General features: G+C 41.3%; 1 protein-coding gene across 4 annotated transcripts in view; it reads left to right on the forward strand.

The window, feature by feature from the left end:
• TEP1 (telomerase associated protein 1) overlaps nt 1-22,154 on the forward strand; it is a 72,483-nt gene that overhangs the window by 12,714 nt on the left and 37,615 nt on the right. For all 4 annotated transcript variants that reach the window (XM_069961536.1, XM_069961533.1, XM_069961534.1 and 1 more), the window contains exons 5-18: nt 2,431-2,592; nt 7,922-8,086; nt 9,541-9,612; nt 9,729-9,856; nt 9,994-10,151; nt 10,239-10,348; nt 10,441-10,531; nt 12,404-12,575; nt 12,661-12,868; nt 14,184-14,336; nt 17,030-17,116; nt 17,233-17,360; nt 18,500-18,562; nt 21,038-21,181. In XM_069961536.1, coding sequence (XP_069817637.1) covers nt 2,431-2,592; nt 7,922-8,086; nt 9,541-9,612; nt 9,729-9,856; nt 9,994-10,151; nt 10,239-10,348; nt 10,441-10,531; nt 12,404-12,575; nt 12,661-12,868; nt 14,184-14,336; nt 17,030-17,116; nt 17,233-17,360; nt 18,500-18,562; nt 21,038-21,181 — 1,841 coding nt within the window. The remainder of the gene's footprint in view (nt 1-2,430; nt 2,593-7,921; nt 8,087-9,540; nt 9,613-9,728; nt 9,857-9,993; nt 10,152-10,238; nt 10,349-10,440; nt 10,532-12,403; nt 12,576-12,660; nt 12,869-14,183; nt 14,337-17,029; nt 17,117-17,232; nt 17,361-18,499; nt 18,563-21,037; nt 21,182-22,154) is intronic.

Below are 22,154 nucleotides of genomic sequence, written 5' to 3' on the forward strand. Positions count from 1 at the left end.
ACAATGAAGTGACTGTACTGCGGACCGGCTCATTATATGTGCGCTCAGCCGAACAGCCAATCAGCTGAGCGCACATATAATTCTAAATGTTTCTTCTAATAATGCTATTGTCATAACATAATTAGAAGAAACATTTGATGTTTTAATTAAAGTAAAGTGATGATTAGTACAGAATGCTCTATTGCCGGGAATATGAATTAACGGCTTATAGAGCTTCCTGTACTAATTAATATTTAATTAATAAAACACATTTTCGTTTAAATAAATTCAGTTTCGGTGTTCAATAATTTAATTCTAACAAATCCATCATTGTGCAATTCAATATACTGTCAAAAAATAAATATATAGATAAATATACATTTATTTATATATCTATTTATTTTAACAGTATATTTAATTGCAAAATGATGGATTCGTTAGAAATAAATTATTGAACAACGAAAAAGTCTTGATTACAAAGAAAATGTGTTTTAGTAATTTAATATATTAACTATTAGAGGCATCGGCATTCGGCATCATTGCCGGCTATTTTTGAAGTACTCCGTACGGGCCGCCTGTCAATCCTCGGCCGCATGTTCAGCCGCAAACAATGGTCTTGTTCATTTTTTACGGGTCCGTTTACGATAGGGCCGTAGATTCAGACATAGTGTGCACTGTGCAGCCGCATATCCTATACTTCCAAGCATACACACGAACCACCAAAAATACCGCCGCACAATTACAGCCGCAAATACAGCCGCACTGTTACAACGTGTGAACCGAGCCTCAAAGTGTCACTATCGTTTAATTTTTTTTTTCTTACAGAAATCAATAGTCCAGGCAATTTTAAGAAACGTTGTATTTGGGTTTATTAGGCAAATATGCCATTATGTACATTCAAAAAGACTTTCCCCAGGTCCCCCCCCCTCCTCTCTCTCATTCATTGCTCAATATCAGGAAATCACGTCTTGTTCTATGGAGGAGGGAGATTAGTCGGCAGCAGAGAACAAAGGATTACACAGCGGGACCTGTGTGAAAGCCTTATTCAGATGTCAATGCTGACCTCTGAGGAGATGTAGCTGTAAATTAACTCTTTGTTGTCCTGTTTTGGTGCCTCATCTCCCTCCACCCCTCCCCTCTCCATAAGAGAACATGAAGACAGGGGGGAGAGCTTCAAACTGCTTTCTTATGATAAAAATGCATTTTTCGGCTAATAAACACAATTACAAAGTTTCTTAACCCCTTAAGGACCAGGCCTGAAATGACCTTAAGGACCGGGCCAATTGTCACTTTTGCGTTTTCGTTTTTTCCTCCTCGCCTTCTAAGACCCATTACGCTTTTTCCACCTACAGGGCCATATGAGGGCTTGTTTTTTTCAGGAACAGGTGTACTTTGTAATGACATCTTTCAATCTGCCATAAAATAAATGACGGAACCCCCAAAATATTATTTATGGGGTGAATTTGGGTCAAATAATGCGATTCCGCAAATTTTGGGGGGTTCCATGTTTAGATAATGCACTTTACGGTAAAACTGGCATTTTTCCTTTATACTTTAGGTCAGTCTGAAAACAGCGATATGCATGTTTTCTAGGTTTTCTAACATTTTTATTAGCAGTAAGACTTTTTTTTTTTGCAAACAGGTATATTTAAAATGGCTGTATTGTAACTCCTATAGCGCATTTATTTTTTCACCTAAGATCGGACTGCACGGAGGTAAGGAGCATTCCTCCGGCAGTCAGGCCATACGTTTGGGACCCCCGCAGACACGCTGCAGGGGTCCCGATCGGTAAGTGACCGGAGATGCTCCGGTCACTTTCACTTAAACGCTGCAACTGCGAACGTTGCCGCACAATCGCAGCATTTAAGTGGTTAATGGGGGCCGGCCGCGAGATCGCGGTCGCCCGCCATTAAGGGTGAGGGCCTGGCTGCAGGTAGCCCTGGACAGCGGCAGGACATACATTTACGCCCTCCTGTGTTAAGGCCCAGGCAGCGGGGGCGTAAATGTATGCCCGCTGTCCTTAAGGGGTTAAAAATCGCCTGTACTATTGATTTGACAATAAAGTGCCACAAATAGGCACCACAGTACATAACCAAAGACATTCAACAGGCGTGATTATAAATAATACAGCTATAAATGAACTCAAAAATCACCAAGCCCACTACAGGGTATAAGGAGAGAACAAGCCAGGGTCCACAAGTATAATCTTATGACTATCATGCTGTATATTTTGTGTCATTTATATAAAATAAAGATTTTGTATTTTCTATTGTTTATTATGGTTTTGTTGGCTCTACACTATGACATACCTCCTTGTCCTATATACCTCCTTGTCTCTCTTTGGTTGTATGTGTTAGTTGATAGGTTTGTCGTAGAGCACCCACCTATACGGGCTGTTTGGTTGAATCATATCTTTTCTAGTTAACGTCTTAATTTTTTTTCTCCCTGCAGGTTGCTCTTTATACACGACAGGAGCTCAATATACGTACAACTGCTAATTTTCTGCTCAGCCTTTCTGCTTTTCTTCCAACCTGTCGATCCCACCTGCGTAGATACATTGGCGCTTCTGTACAGTTGCCAAGTGACTGGATGGATGTTCCACGGATGTATCAGGTTAGACATTAAAATTTGTGCGTTGTTAAATGGATATTCCCCTCCCAACATAACTTTTCATATTTCGCTGTCCATGGTGAGACTAACATTTCATTCCATACTTGTTATCTATTGTCTCTTTCCCCTAGTTCTGATCTGCTGCTTTCTGCTGAAGACACAAAACTGTGTGTGAGCTTTTCTCTCCCTCTCCTCCCCCCTCCCTTTTGAGACGGCTGATGTAAACAAGTCTCTGGCAGGCTTCATCTGCAACTTTTGTAGCTTTAAAATGCTAGAAGGGTTATTCTGAAGCCAAATTGCTGATTGCTGCGGAGTTGCAGATGGAGACTTATTTACATCAGGTGTCTAAGAAGGGAGGGGGAGACGGAAATAAAGACTCACACACAGTTTTTTGTGTCTTCAGCCAGGAAGCAGCTCAGAACCGGGGGAAGGAGACTAAATAGGTAATGAAACACAGCATAGTGACAAAGAATCAAATGGAGTACTTACTGAAGAGTCTCCATTGATACATTGCCTGCTATAAATTTAAATGTGCAAAAGAGGGGTCTGTGGAACCTCAGTTACGAGTCTCAAAACACAGGAATAGCCAGATATCCCTCCAGGAGAGGAAAGCCTATTGCCAAGGGGGTGACTCCCAGTGGGGGAGATCACCAAACCACCCTGATACGTAGCCCCTTAAATCCCACTCGGTTGCGAGTATTGGAACATAAATAGGAAAATACCAGGGTGGCCCCTTTTTGCGTCAAAGTCTGACTCTGTGGCGAGTATTGCGACATGACATGACAAGGGTTAACAAGGCAGACATTGATTTTCTGTCACTGTTCTCCCCGAGCTCAGCGATTGCTGTGTTTTGTCGGTCTATTTTTCATTTCCCCTGTTAGCCAGAATCCTACTCCACACTGACGAGGGGCAATTACCCCGAAACTGCAGTCTGTGGATGGATGCCTAGCCTTGGTAACCCTTGTCATGGTGCAATACTCGCCACAGAGTTAGACTTTGACGCAAAAGGGGCCACCCTGGTATTTCCCTATTTATGTTCCAATACTTGCAACCGAGTGGGACTTAAGGGGCTATGTATCAGGGTGGTTTGGTGGTCTCCCCACTGGGAGTCACCCCCTTGTCAATAGGCTTTCCTTCCCTGGAGGGATATCTGGCTATTCCTCTTTTGCACATTTGAATAGGTAATGAGTATAGAAAGAATTGTTAGTCTCACCATAGGCAGCAACATTTAATAAGTTAGGTTTGAGCAGAATACCCTTTTAACCTTTACCCTTCTAGTATAAGGGGGCTTCTAGTATAAGTGTAAAAGTAAAAAAAAAAGTGATGTTTTCAATCAAAAGCCCCCTCCCCTAGTAAAAGTCTGAATCACCCCCCTTTTCCCATGTAATAAATAAATGTAAATAAATAAATAAACATGTTTGCTATCGCCGCGTGCGTAATTGCCCGAACTATTAATTAATCACATTCCTGATCTCGTACGGTAAACGGCGTAAGCGCAAAAAAAAAATCCCAAAGTGCAAAATTACGCATTTTTGGTTGCATCAAAACCAGAAAAATTGTAATAAAAAGCGATCAAAAAGTTGCATATGCGCAATCTAGGTATCGATAGAAAGTACACATCATGGCGCAAAAAATGACACCTCACACAGCCCCATAGACCAAAGGATAAAAGGGTTATAAGTGTGGGAATAGAGCGATTTTAAGGAACATAAATTTGTTACCAATGGTTTGAATTTTTTACAGGCCATCAGATAAAAGAAAAGTTATACATGTTACATATCGTTTTATTCATAACGACTTGAGGAACATGTATAACAAGTCAGTTTTACCCCAGGGCAAATGGTGTAAAAACAAATACCCCCCAAATAAACAAAATGCTGTTTTTTTTTTTTTCAATTTCACCATACGTTTATTTTTTTTCTGGTTTTCCAGTGTACTTTATGAAAAAATTCAGCCTGCCATTGTGAAGTACAATTAGTGTCACAAAAAATAAGGGCCCATGTGGGTTTCTAGGTGCACAAATGCAAGTGCTATGGCCTTTTAAGCTCAAGGAGGAAAAAATGAAAACGCAGAAATCGAAATGGGCTCTGTCCGTAAGGGGTTAAAAACATTTTTTTTTTTTTTTTTAAATCTTATTTAACGCTTTAGGCTAGGTTCAGACTATGTAACTGTGCGGCTGTGATTGTGCGGCGGTATTTTTGGTGGTTCATGCGTACGCTGGAAAGTATACGATATACGGCTGCACAGTGCACACTATGTATGAATCTACGGCCCTATCGTAAACGGACCCGTAAAAAATGAACAAGACCATTGTTTGCGGCTGGACATGCGGCCGAGGATTGACAGGCGGTCCGTACGGAGTACTTCAAAAATAGCCGGCAATAATGCCGATGCCTCTAATAGTTAATATATTAAATTAATAAAACACATTTTCTTAGTAATAAAGTCCCTTTCGTTGTTCAATAATTTAATTCTAACGAATCCATCATTTTGCAATTAAATATACTGTTAAAATAAATATATATATAAATAAATGTATATTTTTATATATATATATATATATATATATATATATATATATATTTATTTTTTGACAGTATATTTAATTGCACAATGATGGATTCGTTAGAATTAAATTATTGAACAACGAAACTGATTTTATTTCAACGAAAATGTGTTTTATTAATTAAATATTAATTAGTACAGGAAGCTCCATAAGCCGTTAATTCATATGCCGGCAATAGAGCATTCTGTACTAATCATCACTTTACTTTAATTAAAACATCAAATGTTTCTTCTAATTATGTTATCACAATAGCATTATTGGAAGAAACATTCAGAATTATATGTGCGCTCAGCTGATCGGCTGAGCGCACGTATAATTAGCGGGTCCGCAGCACAGTGACTTCATTGTGCTGCGGACCAGCGAAGAGGACACATGGGGGTGAGTATACAGCTCTCTCCACCCCCTCCCCAGCACTGCACCCCTCCCAGCAAGGAAGGGGGGTCACTTAACCCCTTCCTTGCAGGGATGGGTGCAGTCTGACATCAGTCTGGCCCCCAAGGGGTTAAGTGGGATACAATACATCCTCCCTTAACCCCTTGGGGGCCAGACTGTAAGCAGCAATCTGTAAAGATGCTGCATACTGTAAGGAGCACAACACCGCTCACAATGATGGGTGTTGTGCTCCTGTTTGTGTGTTTTTTGTGTGTTTCTCCCTTTTTGTTTTTCAGATATCGGTATCCTGGGGATTACGTCGGATTCCTTGGACTACGTCAATGACCAGCGGTTGTTTGTTGTTTTTTTTAAATAAAATGGTCAATGAGGGGTGTGGGGGTGTTTTTATTTGAATAAAAAAAATTTTTAACTTGTGTCTTGTCTTTATTTCTTTACTTTATAGACTTAGTAGTGGAAGCCGTCTAATAGACGGAATCCATTACTAAGTTGGGGCCTAGTGTTAGCCGGTATAAAATGGCTAACACTAACCCCCTATTATTACCCCAGTACCCAATGCCACCAGGGGTACTGGGAAGAGCCGGGTGCCAGTGGTCCCGGAGCTTCAAAATTGGCGCTCCTGGACCGGGAGGCAGCAGGCTGGTAAGATTTAGGCTGGGGAGGGCCTAAACCAATGGCTCTTCCCACCCTGGTGGGACCAGGCTGCTGTCGTTTGGTTTTTAACCCAGCTGGTTATAAAAATAGGGGGGACCCTATGCTTTTTTTTTTTTAAATAAATAATTTAAAAAAAAAAACGCATAGGGTCTCCCCTATTTTTATAACCAGCCGGGTTAAAAACCAAACGACAGCAGCCTGGTAACACCAGGGTGGGAAGAGCCATTGGTTGAGGCCCTCCCCAGCCTAAATATTACCAGCCTGCTGGCACCCGACTCTTCCCAGTACCCCTGGTGGCATTGGGTACTGGGGTAATAATAGGGGGTTAGTGTTAGCCATTTTATACCGGCTAACACTAGGCCCCAACTTAGTAATGGATTCCGTCTATTAGACGGCTTCCACTACTAAGTCTATAAAGTAAAGAAATAAAGACAAGACACAAGTTAAAAATTTTTTTTATTCAAATAAAAACACCCCCACACCCCTCATTGACCATTTTATTAAAAAAAAACAACAAACAACCGCTGGTCATCGACGTAGTCCACGGAATCCGACGGAATCCCCAGGATACCGATATCTGAAAAACAAAAAGGGAGAAACACACAAAAAACACACAAACAGGAGCACAACACCCATCATTGTGAGCGGTGTTGTGCACCTTACAGTATGCAGCATCTTTACAGATCGCTGCTTACAGTCTGGCCCCCAAGGGGTTAAGGGAGGATGTATTGCATCCCCCTTAACCCCTTGGGTGCCAGACTGATGTCAGACTGCACCCATCCCAGCAAGGAAGGGGTTAAGTGCTGTTCAGTGCTGGGGAGGGGGTGGGGAGAGCTCTATACTCACCCCGATGTGTCCTCTTCGCTGGTCCGCAGCACAATGAAGTCACTGTGCTGCGGACCGGCTCTTTATATGTGCGCTCAGCCGATCAGCCAATCAGCTGAGCGCACATATAATTCTAAATGTTTCTTCTAATAATGCTATTGTGATAACATAATTAAAAGAAACATTTGATGTTTTAATTAAAGTAAAGTGATGATTAGTACAGAATGCTCTTCTGCCGGCAATATGAATTAACGGCTTATGGAGCTTCCTGTACTAATTAATATTTAATTAATAAAACACATTTTCGTTGAAATAAAATCAGTTTCGTTGGTCAATAATTTAATTCTAACAAATCCATCATTGTGCAATTAAATATACTGTCAAAAAATAATTATATATATAAATATACATTAATTTATATATATTTATTTTAACAGTATATTTAATTGCAAAATGATGGATTCGCTAGAATTAAATTATTGAACAACGAAAGGGACTTTATTACAAAGAAAATGTGTTTTATTAATTCAATATATTAAACATGATCGGCATCGGCATACTGCAGAGGATCGCAAACCCCGGTAATAGCAATTCATGTAAACTGTTTCCCTGCTTTCCCAGATGCATCCAGAGGTGTTTGCATCACTTTCTTAAGATTTTATTTGTTATTTTTAGTTGAACCAGATTTCCAAGTAAATGACCGTATGTTTTGAGCCGCATGTCTATTTTTTCCCACGGCCGTAGTTTCATCCGCACATTTACAGCCGCATAAAAAATACAGCCGCACAGTTACATAGTCTGAACCTAGCCTTAACATGTTTAAAACTTTGAATCGTCTGTCTGTCTAATCACACATGATTGTCTATTATTTTTGGATAATCTTTATTTCCTATACAGAGCTTAGCAGGGGAAGGAGACAAGTTGGCTCCTCTGCCTTCAAGCCTCCGTAGAGCATTGACCCTCAAGTTCCAAGAGTTTAGTGAATATCAGCTGGCGAAATACAACACCCGTAAACAGCGAGGAAAACATATCACCAAGAAAAAGAAGGAAAAGACGCCTAGAGTAAGAGCCTTTCCACCAAATGTTTCCTGTTGCTGTTCACATAATGTTTGTGTGCGTTCTATTGGCCATACATATTGCAGTTGACGGTAAAAGGTAGTATACCTATTTTTTAACTCTATTGAAGGCCACAAGAAACTATACTTGTATACATTCTGTGTAGTTTGTAGTTTGTATACATTGTGTACAGTTTAAGTCATTGACATACAGTTTTGTACATCTGTGTTGTATGTTTGGTGACAATGTTTAAAGGGGTAGTGCGGCAGTAAAAAATTATTCACAGAATAACACACATTACAAAGTTATACAACTTTGTAATGTATGTTATGTCTGTGAATGGCCCCCACCAGTGTACCCGGAAGTGTAGTGCTTTATACATACCTGATCCGTGCCGACACGCGTCCGCCATCTTGTGCCAAACGTCATCTTCGGCCAGCCGGCCCGAACACCTTCGATCTTCCCGAGTGCCGGCCGCGTCATCAGCTGCTCAGCCGCGATTGGCTGAGCATAACTGTGCTTGGCCAATCGCGGCTCAGCGGCTGATGTGTTATTCTGTGAATAATTTTTTACCGCCGCACTACCCCTTTAAGGCTATGTTCACACATCATAAGAGACTGGCCGTTCCGTGACCTGGCCGGGTCACGGAATTGACGGTCTCTGAAAAGATCATCACGCAGCAGCAGAGTTCTGATGCGGGCGCTTCCGTGCGCGCCCACATCTGAACTCTCCACTGCACACTATGGAGCGTATAGCTGGAGCCGCTCGCTCCACTGTGTGCACGGACAGGGTTTTCTGTAGCCGCTATTCACTGTCAGTTTTCTACAGCACAGCGAGAGATCCCGGACGGAGCGTATATTATGTGTATACGCTCCGGCCGGGATTCCATAGAAGACTAGGAAACTTATCTTTTCGCAAAAAGTACGTCCGTTGTTGCCGATTGCAACAACGACCGTACTTTTACGAAAAGATACGTTGTGTGGACATAGCGTAAATGTGTATGTAAAATGTGATGTGAACAGATCAATGACCTTGTCATACTCTTTAGATAGTTATTGGCCATAAAAGCTTGTATGTCATACACCTCATATGTCGGACGTGTCTGCTGCTTGCGAGGGGGTTGACCGTAGGTATGAAGTGTGTGGAACTCTTGCTACATGCCCTTGTTCTCATTTTTTCAGAGAGAGAAGCAGCAGCCAGAGCAGTCCCCCCCCCCTATAGGTAACATGGGAACGCTCAGCCATCTTGAGCATTTCTGTGTATGGGGAGGATGGGAAAGCCGTCCATTATTGAAGGTGTATGACCTCCTTTTATTATTCCTCCCAACTTTTCCATAATGCAGAGGAGAAGAAGCTGCTTCCAAACCTTTCTGGCAACAGCTTATCTCCTTTAGGAACAAATATGGAGTATGTTATGCATGAATACACTTCTCACACTACATGTTATCATTTTTACTTTAGGTCGCGGGGAAGTTGAAGGGTGGCATAAATTTACGAAAACTGCAAACTTTATTTAAAGTTCTCGAAGAGCAGGTGAGCCTTCCCCCCTCCACCACCACCATAGTGGGATATTATCATGTTAACTATCAAAAATTCTACTCACAAATGATTGGTATTGTGATATTTATTGTTATTACATATGGACACAGGTGGAGCCATCCACTCCTCCTACCAGTACTGGAAAGAAGACTAAAGACAAGTTCTCCTTGAAGAGTTTGATAAAAAGATTACATATTTCTAAGCCAGCCAACCATGTCATGAGTCTGCTTGGATGCAGGTCAGTAGGTCTCCCCTTGTGCATCTTCTCTTTCCCGTGGTTCTTGTTATCCTTCGTTTTACCACTTTTATTCTACTGCTTTGTTACTATTTGCCTTATACGTTTAAGTTATCTTATTTATGTTGTTTTGCATGCAGGTATCCCAAAGACCTAAATTCCTTCTCCCGCAGCGGTCTTGAAGGTCCTTGGCAGTCCCATCTATCAGGCCAGAGAATGAAATTAAAACAACCTGAAACATGGGAAAGGGATTTGAGTCAGAAAGGAAACACAGGCCCTGTATGGGAAAGTTTGCTTGGTGCGTACCATAAACTAAATGTTTGAACTATTGGTACAAACTGTGACTGTGCCGGAGTATTGGCCATTTTGTTGTTTTGCTTTGCAGACAATCGTAAAGTACCTTTCATGGCATTATTAAGGAATCTAAGGAATATGATCAGAGCAGGGATCAGTGAAAAACACCATATGGAAGTGACTGCACGACTGTCCAACCAGGTATGAAAAGTTTGCGCTGTACTGTATCTGGAGTTTACTTATTTGGGTCACTTTTGATCATTGTTATGATTTTACATCTACTTTATTTGTAGAATTCGGTCATCAAAAGCCGTCTTTTCCCTTTCCGCTTTCTCTCTGCGTACAAAGTCATTAATGAACTAGAGGGTCAGCTAACCAGATCAGGTCAGTTGTCTTTGTTATATATGTGGATTGTAAAGATATTAAAAATGACTTGTTACCTCAACTAACATGTCTTTTCTTGTAAAGAACGGCTTTAAAGGGGTAGTGCACCCAAAAATTTTTTCTTTCAAATCAACTGCTGCCATGAAGTGCCAGAGATTTGTAATTTACTTCTATTAAAAAATATCAAGCCTTCCAGTACTTATCAGCTGCTGTATGCCCAACAGGAAGTTGTATTATTTCCAGTCTGGACAGCAGGAGAGGTTTTCTATGAGGATTTGCTCCTGTTTTGGACAGTTCCTGACATGGACAGAGGAGGCAACAGAGAGCACTGTGTCAGACAGGAAAGAAAACACCACTTCCTGCTGGACACACAGCAGCTGATAAGTACTGGAAGACTTGAGATTTTTTAATAGAAGTGAATTACAAATCTCTGGCACTTTATGGCACCAGTTGATTTGAAAGAAAAATTTTTTGGGTGGACTACCCCTTTAAAGGGTTGTTGTCAGTTCAACTAATATAGTTATACTTGTAGGACCCATCAAGTTCAATATTTTGCAAATACATTCAATCAGCAAACTTGCCTCTTCCTCCCGATATTCTGCTCTTTCCTCCCATTGTTAACAATCCATTGTCTAGGTTACCGAACACCACACTGCTCTAAAAGCAGTGGTTTGGTTGGTGTACAGTATATATTCAGCTATAATGTAGATGTATAGAGATATAGGGAGAGGTTTATAAAACTAGTGTAAAGTAGAATTGCATTAGTTGCCCCTAGCAACCAATCAGAATTCACTTTTCTTTCCTCACAGAGCCTTTGAAAAATGAAAGGTGGAATCTGATTGGTTGCTAGGGGCAACTAAGACAATTCTACTTTACACCAGTTTGATAAATCTCCCCCATAGTGTATATAAACTGTATAATATATATATATATATATATATATAAATACACCAGCCAGGCCACTGCTTTTAGAGTGGTTTTTGGTGGACTATGAACAATGAGATGGAAATAATGGCATTTAAGGAGGAGAAAGCAAGTTTACTGAATTATATTTGCAAAAAAGTTTAACTTGACGAACCCTACAATATTAACTGGCTTGTTAGTTGAGGTGGGAATATCCCTTTAAGGGTGTTTGTAACAAACAGGGTGCATACCCTTGCCCTAGTCAAGGTGTCACCAGACGATCTCTGCTGGAGCCTCATATGCACCTTCCCCTTCTGGCAAGGTTTCTCAGCAACCTGTCCTTAATTGTACAGATTTTTTTTTTTTTTAGAAAAACGGATGGAAAAAAAACGGAGCATTTGTGTGCCTCCATTTTGATCCATTTTTCCATTGACTTCCATTATATAATATATATAATATATAAACCTCAAAAAACATGTTTTTTTTGTTTAGCGTGGTCTGCAAAAAATGGATGAAAAAAACACTGCAAAAACACAGTGCAAACTCAGTTTTACCCATATTGCACAAAATTGTAGTATGCTTTATTTGATATATTTTCCAAATTTAGGTAAATTGCACACGCAGTCATATAAAAGCCACAAATAGTTCTAATTCTCATGTACACACATATACATTACAGTTTATACTAAATAAGGTACCTGAAACTACTGGGTGTTCAGACCTCAACCAGTCATTACAGTGAGGAGAAGCGCTCAGCTAAATGCTTCACTCCCCGTCTCGCTGCAGGAGATGGTTTTATTGTAAGTCTATGGAGATCATCTCTTGCAGTGCGGCAGTCACAGTGATCAGAGGAAGAAGTGCTAAAAGACATACTGGTGGTGTCCCAAAATGAGGTTAAAGATATAATAAATATGTTATGCATTATAAAGCAATAACTAAACTTTCTCTTTTATCGTCTTTTGTATACAGAAGAACCATTTCCCACCAATTCTCAAATCCTCCGTCGGATTTTTAAGAAGCATAAAGACATCTCAGAACGTTCTGTCAAATATTTTGGTCGACAACAGTTGAGAGCATGTTTAGCTTTTCCGTCCGTTCATCGCCTTTTAAAAACAGAGAAAGAAGCCATAAGGAAAGCCAGGTAAGAACTGCACGTCAGATGACTAATACATAGAAATGGATTCACTGTACTTTCTGCTTATGACCTCTCATGGGTTTGCTTTTAGGGTAGTAAATTTTAATCAAGAGGTGTTGGATATGTATAAGAAATCATTGGAGAAAGCCATTCAGATTGCAGCACGTCACAATATCCCGCCATTACCTGGCCGTACAGTAATCCTAATGTGTGTGGATTACTCAATGTATAATGCTTGCCATGGAGCTGCAGAACTATGTATTAGCACTGAGAGTGATCTACTGAGAAGAAAGCCCACAGTGAGTTGTTCAGCCACTATTTGATTTACATGAAGAAATGTATTAATAATTTCTAGGTGTATATTCTGTTCAGCATTTGTCACCTTTAGAAGACTAGACATAAGCGACTGATTGCAGAGCAGGAATATTGCATCAGGCGATGTTGTTTTCCCCCATGGCACAGGTGCATTCTCAGCTATTCCTGCAAAAAGCTGGAGGCGCTCGCAGCACATCTGTTCCGAATGCTGGGTGCTTGTTCCGGCATTTGAAAACAGATGCGGCTGCGAGCGCCTCCAGGCTTCTACATGAATCGCCTGATGCATCACCATCAATAACTTTATAAGAGACCCTATAACGTTTTGTTGTTGGCTCCCCCATATACTCGCCCGAGATTTTTACTTTCCCATGGAGCTATTCTGCTGCTCCAACGTTGCTCAAATCCTATTGATATCTATGTCACATTTCCTCTGACCCTCTTTTTTCCCCAGGGCTTTTGAAGACCGGAAATCACTGTCTTCAATGCAGCTCTATCAGAGCGCCCTTATAGAGATGCATAGAAGACACTGACTTCCTGCCTCTTTACATGGAGGACAGACACAGAATAGGTCACATGGGCACCAGCTGAAATTTGACTGGTGCTGTAGTACTGGAATAACTAGCAATAAACACTGATATAAATGTTTCAGTATTTTAAGGGGTACTCCAGTGAAATTTTTTTACTTTTAAATCAACTGGTGTCAGGAATTTATATCAATTTTTAATTTACTTCTATTTAAAAATCTCAAGCCTTCCAGTTTTTATCAGCTGCTGTATGTCGTGCAGGAAGTGGAGTATTCTTTCCAGTCTGATACATCGCTCTCTGCTGCCACCTCTGTCCATGACAGGAACTGTCCAGAGCAGTAGTAAATCCCCATAAAAAACCTTTCCTGCTCTGGACAGTTCCTGACATGGACAGAGGTGGCAGCAGGGAGCACCATGTCAGACTGGAAGGAAAACACCACTTCCTGCAGGACAGCGGCTGATAAATACTAAAATACTGGAGATTTTTAAATAGAAGTAAATTACAAATCTGTATAACTTTCTGATAACAGATGATTTGAACACAATTTTTTTTGCCGAAGTACCCCTTTAATATGCCATGATGTTAGTAACTGGCCAAACAATAACACCTACTATTATGAAAAGTACCATTTAAGTGTCATTAGGGGGACAAAATAAGCAATTTGCGCATTTGCAGTTTGTACTAGAAAAAAGTAATATGTAATACTCGAGTCAGAAAATTAGAATGTTTGTTTAGTCATTCAGTGAAAACTTATAGGCTTCTTTCTCCTCACAGCTCATGGATATAGGTATACTATTAAGCCTGATGGTGATGGACACAGCAGAAAACGCACAGCTTATCCTATACAGAGAAAAGAAGTATGCCGTGGTAAACCCCTCATCAAGTCCCCTTCTAGAACGTGTGGCCGAGGTTAAGCAACAAGCGCAGGTAAAACGATACAGATTAGAACGTGCACCCTATAATGCGACATTTTCATTGCTTCTGTGGTTTACATTGTATAGTTTAAAAACCAACAATAAATATTAAAAATAAATGTTTAAATGACTGACTGTATTAAAATCTTATTACATTAATTACCATACATTGCATTACATAGAGAACTATATATCTCATCTTATAAGACCCTACACAGGACTACACAGGTTTGTTTGTAGTCTGTAACCATGGAGACCTTTAGATCTGCATAGGAGCTTCAGTGCTAAAGCATTAGACTATTGTGATGCAATTTTCAGATGCATTGGAGCAAAATTCGTTGCAAAAGTGGACACAGCCTTTAGAATAATGCATCAACATGCCCAGTTTGTAGGCTTACAGTGGGGGAATGCAAAAGAGTACAAAGTAAAAAATTACAGATTTGAAATTGGCATCCTTTATCCTATATACAGATGGTTTTAGTTTAGGGTTTTGAGGGGGGAGGGGTGGGGGGGATCACGCCTGCCCCAGTGTCTCGAAGTAATTTGTTGCGCGCCTCCGCTCAAAGAATTGACGTGTCTTAGGGCCCTATTCCACCGGACGATTATCGTTCGCATAATCGTTAACTATTAACGATCTCAAACTACCGCTATTCCGAAAGACCTGAAAACGTTCACTCCTTTCCATGGAACGATAATCGTTACTTATGATCGTATTTGCGATCGTTTTGTCTTCGCTATTTCACTATTGTGTTCGTATCTACTGCGAACGACCAAACAACGTCTTATTTAATGCGAACGTTTTGTGAACGAGCAATGATAAAAATAGGTCTAGGTCTTATAAAGCGATCAACGATTTCTCGTTCGGTCGTTAATCATTAACTGCATTTCAACTGAATGATTATCGTTTAGATTGGAACGATTTAACGATAATCTGAACGTTAATCGTCCAGTGGAATAGGGCCCTAAGACCTGGACCTATTTTTATTGTTGCTCGTTCGCAAATCGTTCGCATTGAATAAGACGTCGTTCAGTCATTCGCGGTAGATACGAATGCAATAGCGAAGAGCTAGCAAAGAAAAAATTATCGAAAATACAATCATAAGTAACGATTATCGTTCCATGAGTGAACGTTTTCAGGTCTTTCGCAATAGGGGTCGTTTGAGATCGTTAATCGTTAACGATTATGCGAACAATAATCGTCCGGTGGAATAGGGCCCTTATAAAGCGATCAACGATTTCTCGTTCGGTCGTTAATCGGTAACTGCATTTCAACCGAACGATTATCGTTTATGGTGCGTTTACATGAAACGATAATTGGCCCGATCGTACGATTAACGATGTCGGAGTAACAATTTTTTTTTTCCATAACGGTCAGCGTTTAGACGGTACATTATATCGTACGGAAAATCGTTTTGCGATTGTTTTGCGATCGCTTAAGCCTATCTCACACATTGGTTAAATCAGCGAACAGCTGTTTACACGGAACGATCTGCGAATTTTTTGTGAACGACGATTTGACAACATGTTGAAAGATCAAAATGAACGATTTCTCGTTCGTCGTTTGATCGTTCGCTGCATTTACACGTACGATCATCGTTCGAATTCGTTTGTTATCGCGCAAATTTGCACAATTATCGTAACGTGTGGCCATTAAAAAAAATAGATTTAGATATTAGATATTTTTAGATATTAGATATTTTTCAAATATATTTTTGTAGTCTCAGATGCCTTGATTTTAACAGTATTTTTTTTACTTTTTTTGCTACTTTTCATAAGAGAGTAGCAAAATTAGTAACACAGTACAGCTCACCTGCATAGTAGTCAGCACATAAAAATGAGCATCAGACACCTACGCTTACCCCGGCAAAAATGGGGTGCGCTAGGGTCGCCGGGCCCATCTCCAGTGCACCATACTAGCTAATCGGCATATTCACACAAACGTAGATCTCTCTGGAACTGGGCGGCGAATTTGATAACAAAGGACACCATTGGAATTAGCGTGGCAGCGACGATCGAGTGGTAATAAAAGATTGATTTAACCCGTCTGGTGAAAAATTAGTTTTAAATGCTATACCTGCCTCTACAGCAGGCACCAGGCTTCTTTGATTTCCGAAGAGTGGAAATGTTTCTAAGGAATACCCCTGTTATACTAAAGGGGTTGTCCAGTGAAAATTATTTTCTTTTAAATCAACTGGTGTCAGAAACTTAGATTTGTAATTTACTTCTATTTAAAAATCTCAAGTCTTCCCATATTTATAAGCTACTATATATCCTGCAGGAAGTGTTGTTTTATTTACATTCAGACACAGTGCTCTTTGCTGCCACCTCTGGCCGAGTCAGGAACTGTCCTGAGCAGGAGAGGTTTTCTATGGGGATTTGCAACTGCTCTGGACAGTTCCTGACTCAGCCAGAGATGTCAGCAGAGAGCACTGTTTCTGAAAGTAACTAAAACAACACTTCCTGCAGGACATACAACAGCTAATAAGTATGGGAAGACTTGAGATTTTTAAATAGAAGTAAATTAAAAATCTATATAACTTTCTGACACGTGTTGATTTGAAAGAAAATATTTTTTAACGTTTAACGTTCAGGATCACAGACATGGAGGAAATGTTCACTAACGCAATCATCCCGCATCATTGAATTACATAAGTCTCTTGCAAAGTTTTCTTTCACTTCGCTAACCATAGCCCACCTTCCTCTTAGGAACTGGATAATCATTCATCACTCCCCTTTGATGAAAAAGACCCCCTGACAGAATACCTCTTAGAGCTTCTTATGAAACGTACGAAGGTAAGAATCTGCATGATTTAGGGCTGCTGTACTAGATAGGAGAGTGCCATGGCTCTGTCAAGTATTGTTTCATACACCTGGAAGTACACAATACTATATAGTCTTTCTTTACACAGGTAGATACTCTGCTGCTTTTCAGAGAGAATCCTGTAAGTGAAGAGTTTAAGACTGTGTTGCAGCATTATCGACGAGTCGTGAACACTGACTGTCTCTCCGTGACTGTGCTGCCTAATGGCTATACAAGGTACATGTACTTATTATTTTATTTCTTATAACTTTTGATTGGCTCCCTATTCAACTGGAGGTAATCCCCCGGTTGTTATTCCTCTGCCTAGTAAATAACATATGTTAGGCATCTCCTCTAGTATCCCCCCTGTAGATAGTGCCCCCCAAAACAGGTATCTTCCCTAGTATCCTGTCCCCCATGGTGGGCATCCCCCTTGGTAGTATGATGACAGTTTAGAAGGCCCGGTGTATTGCAGGGATAGTTCCCCAGATGCGGCGGGCCCCATAGCGGTGTGAGTCAATGGAAAACGGATTCTGCTGTATGGCACACAGCGGCAATAGTTTTTTTTCCTTTTTTGCGTATACATTATACATAAACAGTGTGGAGATGCAGAGTGAACCTAGCCTTATCCAGGTAGTAGAGCCAGCTACTTTTTTGTTACATTAGGAAATGGCATATCTGTGGAAGAAGTCTAGGAAGATTAAAGCGGATGTACAATCACTTTGGGTATGGGGACCTCCTTCCCCAGGGACTTGGCTCCATTGATTCTAATGGGGCTGCGTCACAGAGGGTAGATCATCACACTGGGGGCGGGCAGGTGGGAATAGACCGGCACCATGCACAGGAGCCTATGCGTTAATGTAAAAAAACCAAAATGATGTACCTGATGGTCCATTCGCATTAAATGTTTATAAACAAGTAATGATGTTAACATTTGTCACATAAGGCTACGTTCACACTGAGCAAAACTAGCGGAATTCCGCGACGGAATTGTCTGCCACGGAATGCCGTTAGCCTCCCTCTCATAATGGGAGTCTATGGGAGGCGCGCGCTGCTGCTCTTCCCGCGCTGAAGAATGAACATGTCCATTCTTCAGCGCGGAGAGACGCTGTGAGAACAGCAGCGCGTGTCTCCCATAGACTCCCATTATGGAGGGAGGCTAACGGCATTCCGCTAGTTTTGCTACGTGTGAACGGGGCCTAACTGTTCCTGACATCATCTCCTTTAAATGTTTTCAAGATTTTGAAAGCACTTTATATACTGCATTGCATTAAATTCTGAGGAGTCATAGAAATGAATCCTTGTATTTCTAATGTTCCTTACTGCTCGTATTTGGAACCCTTACTTTTAGACTTTTTTCACATTTTTGTTCACAGTGAGGACTCCCACGATCAGTGTAATGATGTGACCCTCTGCGGTTTTACAGAGCAGGTGTTGAAGTAAGTCTTGCCTTTTCCATGTATAAATTAAACTCTGCCATAGTAGATGTTCATATTCTTAACATATACTGTACCTTTTTGTTACAAAATATTTGCTGTCACTCCTTAGTATAATCACCAGTTAGTATCTGGAACCGCTCTGCACAACTGACACTGGCTAGAAGTGCTGGGAGAGACTCCGTAAGGTCCTGGTAGGTTGTCACAGGTATCTGGAGCAATACTGACTGCAGCCATCCCACCGCTGCTGGAGGGTGTGTGGGGGAGGATCCGTAGAGCAAACACAACCATTGAGGTGGTCTCACAGATGCCTAATTAAAGGGGTTATCCAGCGCTACAAAAACATGGCCACTTTTCCCCCTACTGTTGTCTCCAGTTCAGGTGCGGTTTTCAATTAAGCTCCATTTACTTCAATGGAACTGAGTTTCAAAACAAACCCTACCCAATCTGAAGACAACAGTAGGGGGAAAGTGGCCATGTTTTTGTAGCGCTAGATAACCCCTTTAAGTTCAAGTCTGGAAAATTAGAGTATGTTCACACTGAGTAAAATAGGCATAATTCCGCGGTGGAACTATGCCTGCTTCAGTGTGTCATATCATCTGAATAGGAGAGCGCGCACTCCTCCGCAGCCGCCTCTCTCTGCTCAAAGAAGGGACATGAAGGAGCGTGCGCCCTCTCATTCACGCACGGCGGTATTCCGCAACAGAGAGCTCCGCTGTGGAATTCCGCCATATTTGCTAAGTGTGAACATACCCTTAGGGGGCAAGGGTAGGACTTTGAAGTCTTGGTCATGCTCTTCCAACAAATGTTGGACATTGTCTTGTTGCAAGATCCCATCCGTTCCATGCAAGACAATCTGCATCTATGAGTGTACATAATCTGTAAGGATGGCTTCATACCCAAAGTAGTTGTGTGTGCCTTCTACATGGATGATTGGGCCCAGAGAGCGCCACAAAAACATTCCCTAGGCCACAACACTAGCTGAAAACCCATTGGCCTCATTGGAGAAAGCAACCCTTTACCAATCGGGGAGGTGAAAATCCAATACTGCTGTGAAAATTGAAGCCATATCTGCCGATGCAACTTGGTCAGCAGGGTTGCAGTGACTATCCGTCTGCTGCAGATTCCCATACAGGAAGATTTGCTGACCTGTTTTAGATACATCTGACAGCCCACTAGTTCATCCTAGTGTGTTTGTCTGCCTTCTTACCTTTCTGTATACACTCACTGGCCACTTTATTAGATACACCATGCCAGTAACGGGTTGGACCCCCTTTTGCCTTCAGAACTGCCTCAATTCTTGGTGGCATAGATACAACAAGGTGCTGGAAGCATTCCTCAGAGATTTTGGTCCATATTGACATGATGGCATCACACAGTTGCTGCAGATTTGTCGGCTGCACATCCATGATGCCAATCTCCCGTTCAACCACATCCCAAAGATGCTCTATTGGATTGAGATCTGGTGACTGTGGAGGCCATTGGAGTACAGTGACCTCATTGTCATGTTCAAGAAACCAGTCTGAGATGATTCTAGCTTTATGACATGGCGCATTATCCTGCTGAAAGTAGCCATCAGATGTTGGGTCCATTGTGGTCATAAAGGGATGGACATGGTCAGCAACAATACTCAGGTAGGCTGTGGCGTTGCAACCATGCTCAATTGGTACCAAGGGGCCCAAAGAGTGCCAAGAAAATATTCCCCACACCATGACACCACCACCACCAGCCTGAACCGTTGATACAAGGCAGGATGGATCCATGCTTTCATGTTGCTGACGCCAAATTCTGACCCTACCATCCGAATGTCGCAGCAGAAATCGAGACTCATCAGACCAGGCAACGTTTTTCCAATCTTCTACTGTCCAATTTCGATGAGCTTGTGCAAATTGTAGCCTCAGTTTCCTGTTCTTAGCTGAGCGGAGTGGCACCCGGTGTGGTCTTCTGCTGCTGTAGCCCATCTGCCTCAAAGTTGGAGGTACTGTGCGTTCAGAGATGCTCTTCTGCCTACCTTGGTTGTAACGGTTGGCTATTTGAGTCACTGTTGCCTTTCTATCAGCTCGAACCAGTCTGCCCATTCTCCTCTGACCTCTGGCATCAACAAGGCATTTCCGCCCACAGAACGGCCGCTCACTGGATGTTTTTTCTTTTTCGGACCATTCTCTGTAAATCCTAGAGATGGTTGTGCGTGAAAATCCCAGTAGATCAGCAGTTTCTGAAATACTCAGACCAGCCCTTGTGGCACCAACAACCATGCCACGTTCAAAGGCACTCAAATCACCTTTCTTCCCCATACTGATGCTCGGTTTGAACTGCAGGAGATTGTCTTGACCATGTCTACATGCCTAAATGCACTGAGTTGCCGCCATGTGATTGGCTGATTAGAAATTAAGTGGTAACGTGCAGTTGGACAGGTGTACCTAATAAAGTGGCCGGTGAGTGTATTTGTTTTATGCTTGTTTACATTTTTTTTTTTAGGTATGTGTCAGAGAGAGGAACTGCCCGACTCTTGGATCATGTGGAGAAAGTCAATGAACGGTTCAATGTACCGGAAGACCCAGAGAGCGTCAAAAAGAGGCACAGTGCGGCCACTGGCCTACTTACCACTATTCCCAGACAAAAGTAAGTTATTTTGTTATATTGCGTTTTATGGAGAGTCATGTCCTTTAAGTATTACTATTTATTTATCCCTTAATTGTAGATGTTTTCTACAAGATGCACAGTGAATCGATGAAACCGTACACCATTGCAAATTTCCTTTAAGTTGGCCATACACATTAGACAAACATTCGTTGAGCTTGCTGATATTGTAAAAGAATGGAGCTGTCTGACCAATATGGATCTGGCATGTTGGATTTCAGCATGTTTGATCCTTTTGTTTCCCCCAGAGATAAGCCACTTTATAATATTTCTGTCCTCTTACCACTGATATTGAGGTGGGATCTTGGAGGATCCAAGCATGCATGTTTAAAGGGGTTATCCAGCGCTACAAAAACATGGCCACTTTCCCCCCTCTCTTGTCTCCAGTTCAGGTGTGGTTTGCAGTTAAGCTCCATTTACTCCAATGGAACTGAGTTTGAAACCCCTCCCAATCAGGAGACAAGAGAGGGGGATAAGTGGCCATGTTTTTGTAGCGCTGGATAACCCCTTTAACAATTAGTTGGGAGAGAGAAGAGTTTGGTTACTTGATATCTCATCCATATGTGTTGTGTCCTTGACATTATTCTTTGTAGGTTAGGTGGTTGTCTATAGTGTCACCCACTTGCGTCATCTAGTAATCTTGTAGAAATACAATCATAGTATAATTTTAAGCATTGTGTATGTCTATTGAGTATGTGTATTCTAAAGAACATCATTAAAGGGGTACTCTTTACTTCTCTGGCCAGAATGTGCCAGAGATTTGTAATTTACTTCTATTTAAAATTTACAGTCTTCCTGTACTGGAAGAATAGAGATTTTTAAATAGAAGTAATTTACAAATCTTCAGCACTTTATGACCAGTCAATTTGAAAGAATTTTGACTACTCCTTCAAGACCGGAGTTACTATCCTCTTTTTCTTTGCTAGTAACATAATCTGATTGGGTTACAAAAGTT

Source organism: Dendropsophus ebraccatus, chromosome 3 (genome assembly GCF_027789765.1).
Source record: "Dendropsophus ebraccatus isolate aDenEbr1 chromosome 3, aDenEbr1.pat, whole genome shotgun sequence".
NCBI lineage: Eukaryota > Metazoa > Chordata > Amphibia > Anura > Hylidae > Dendropsophus > Dendropsophus ebraccatus.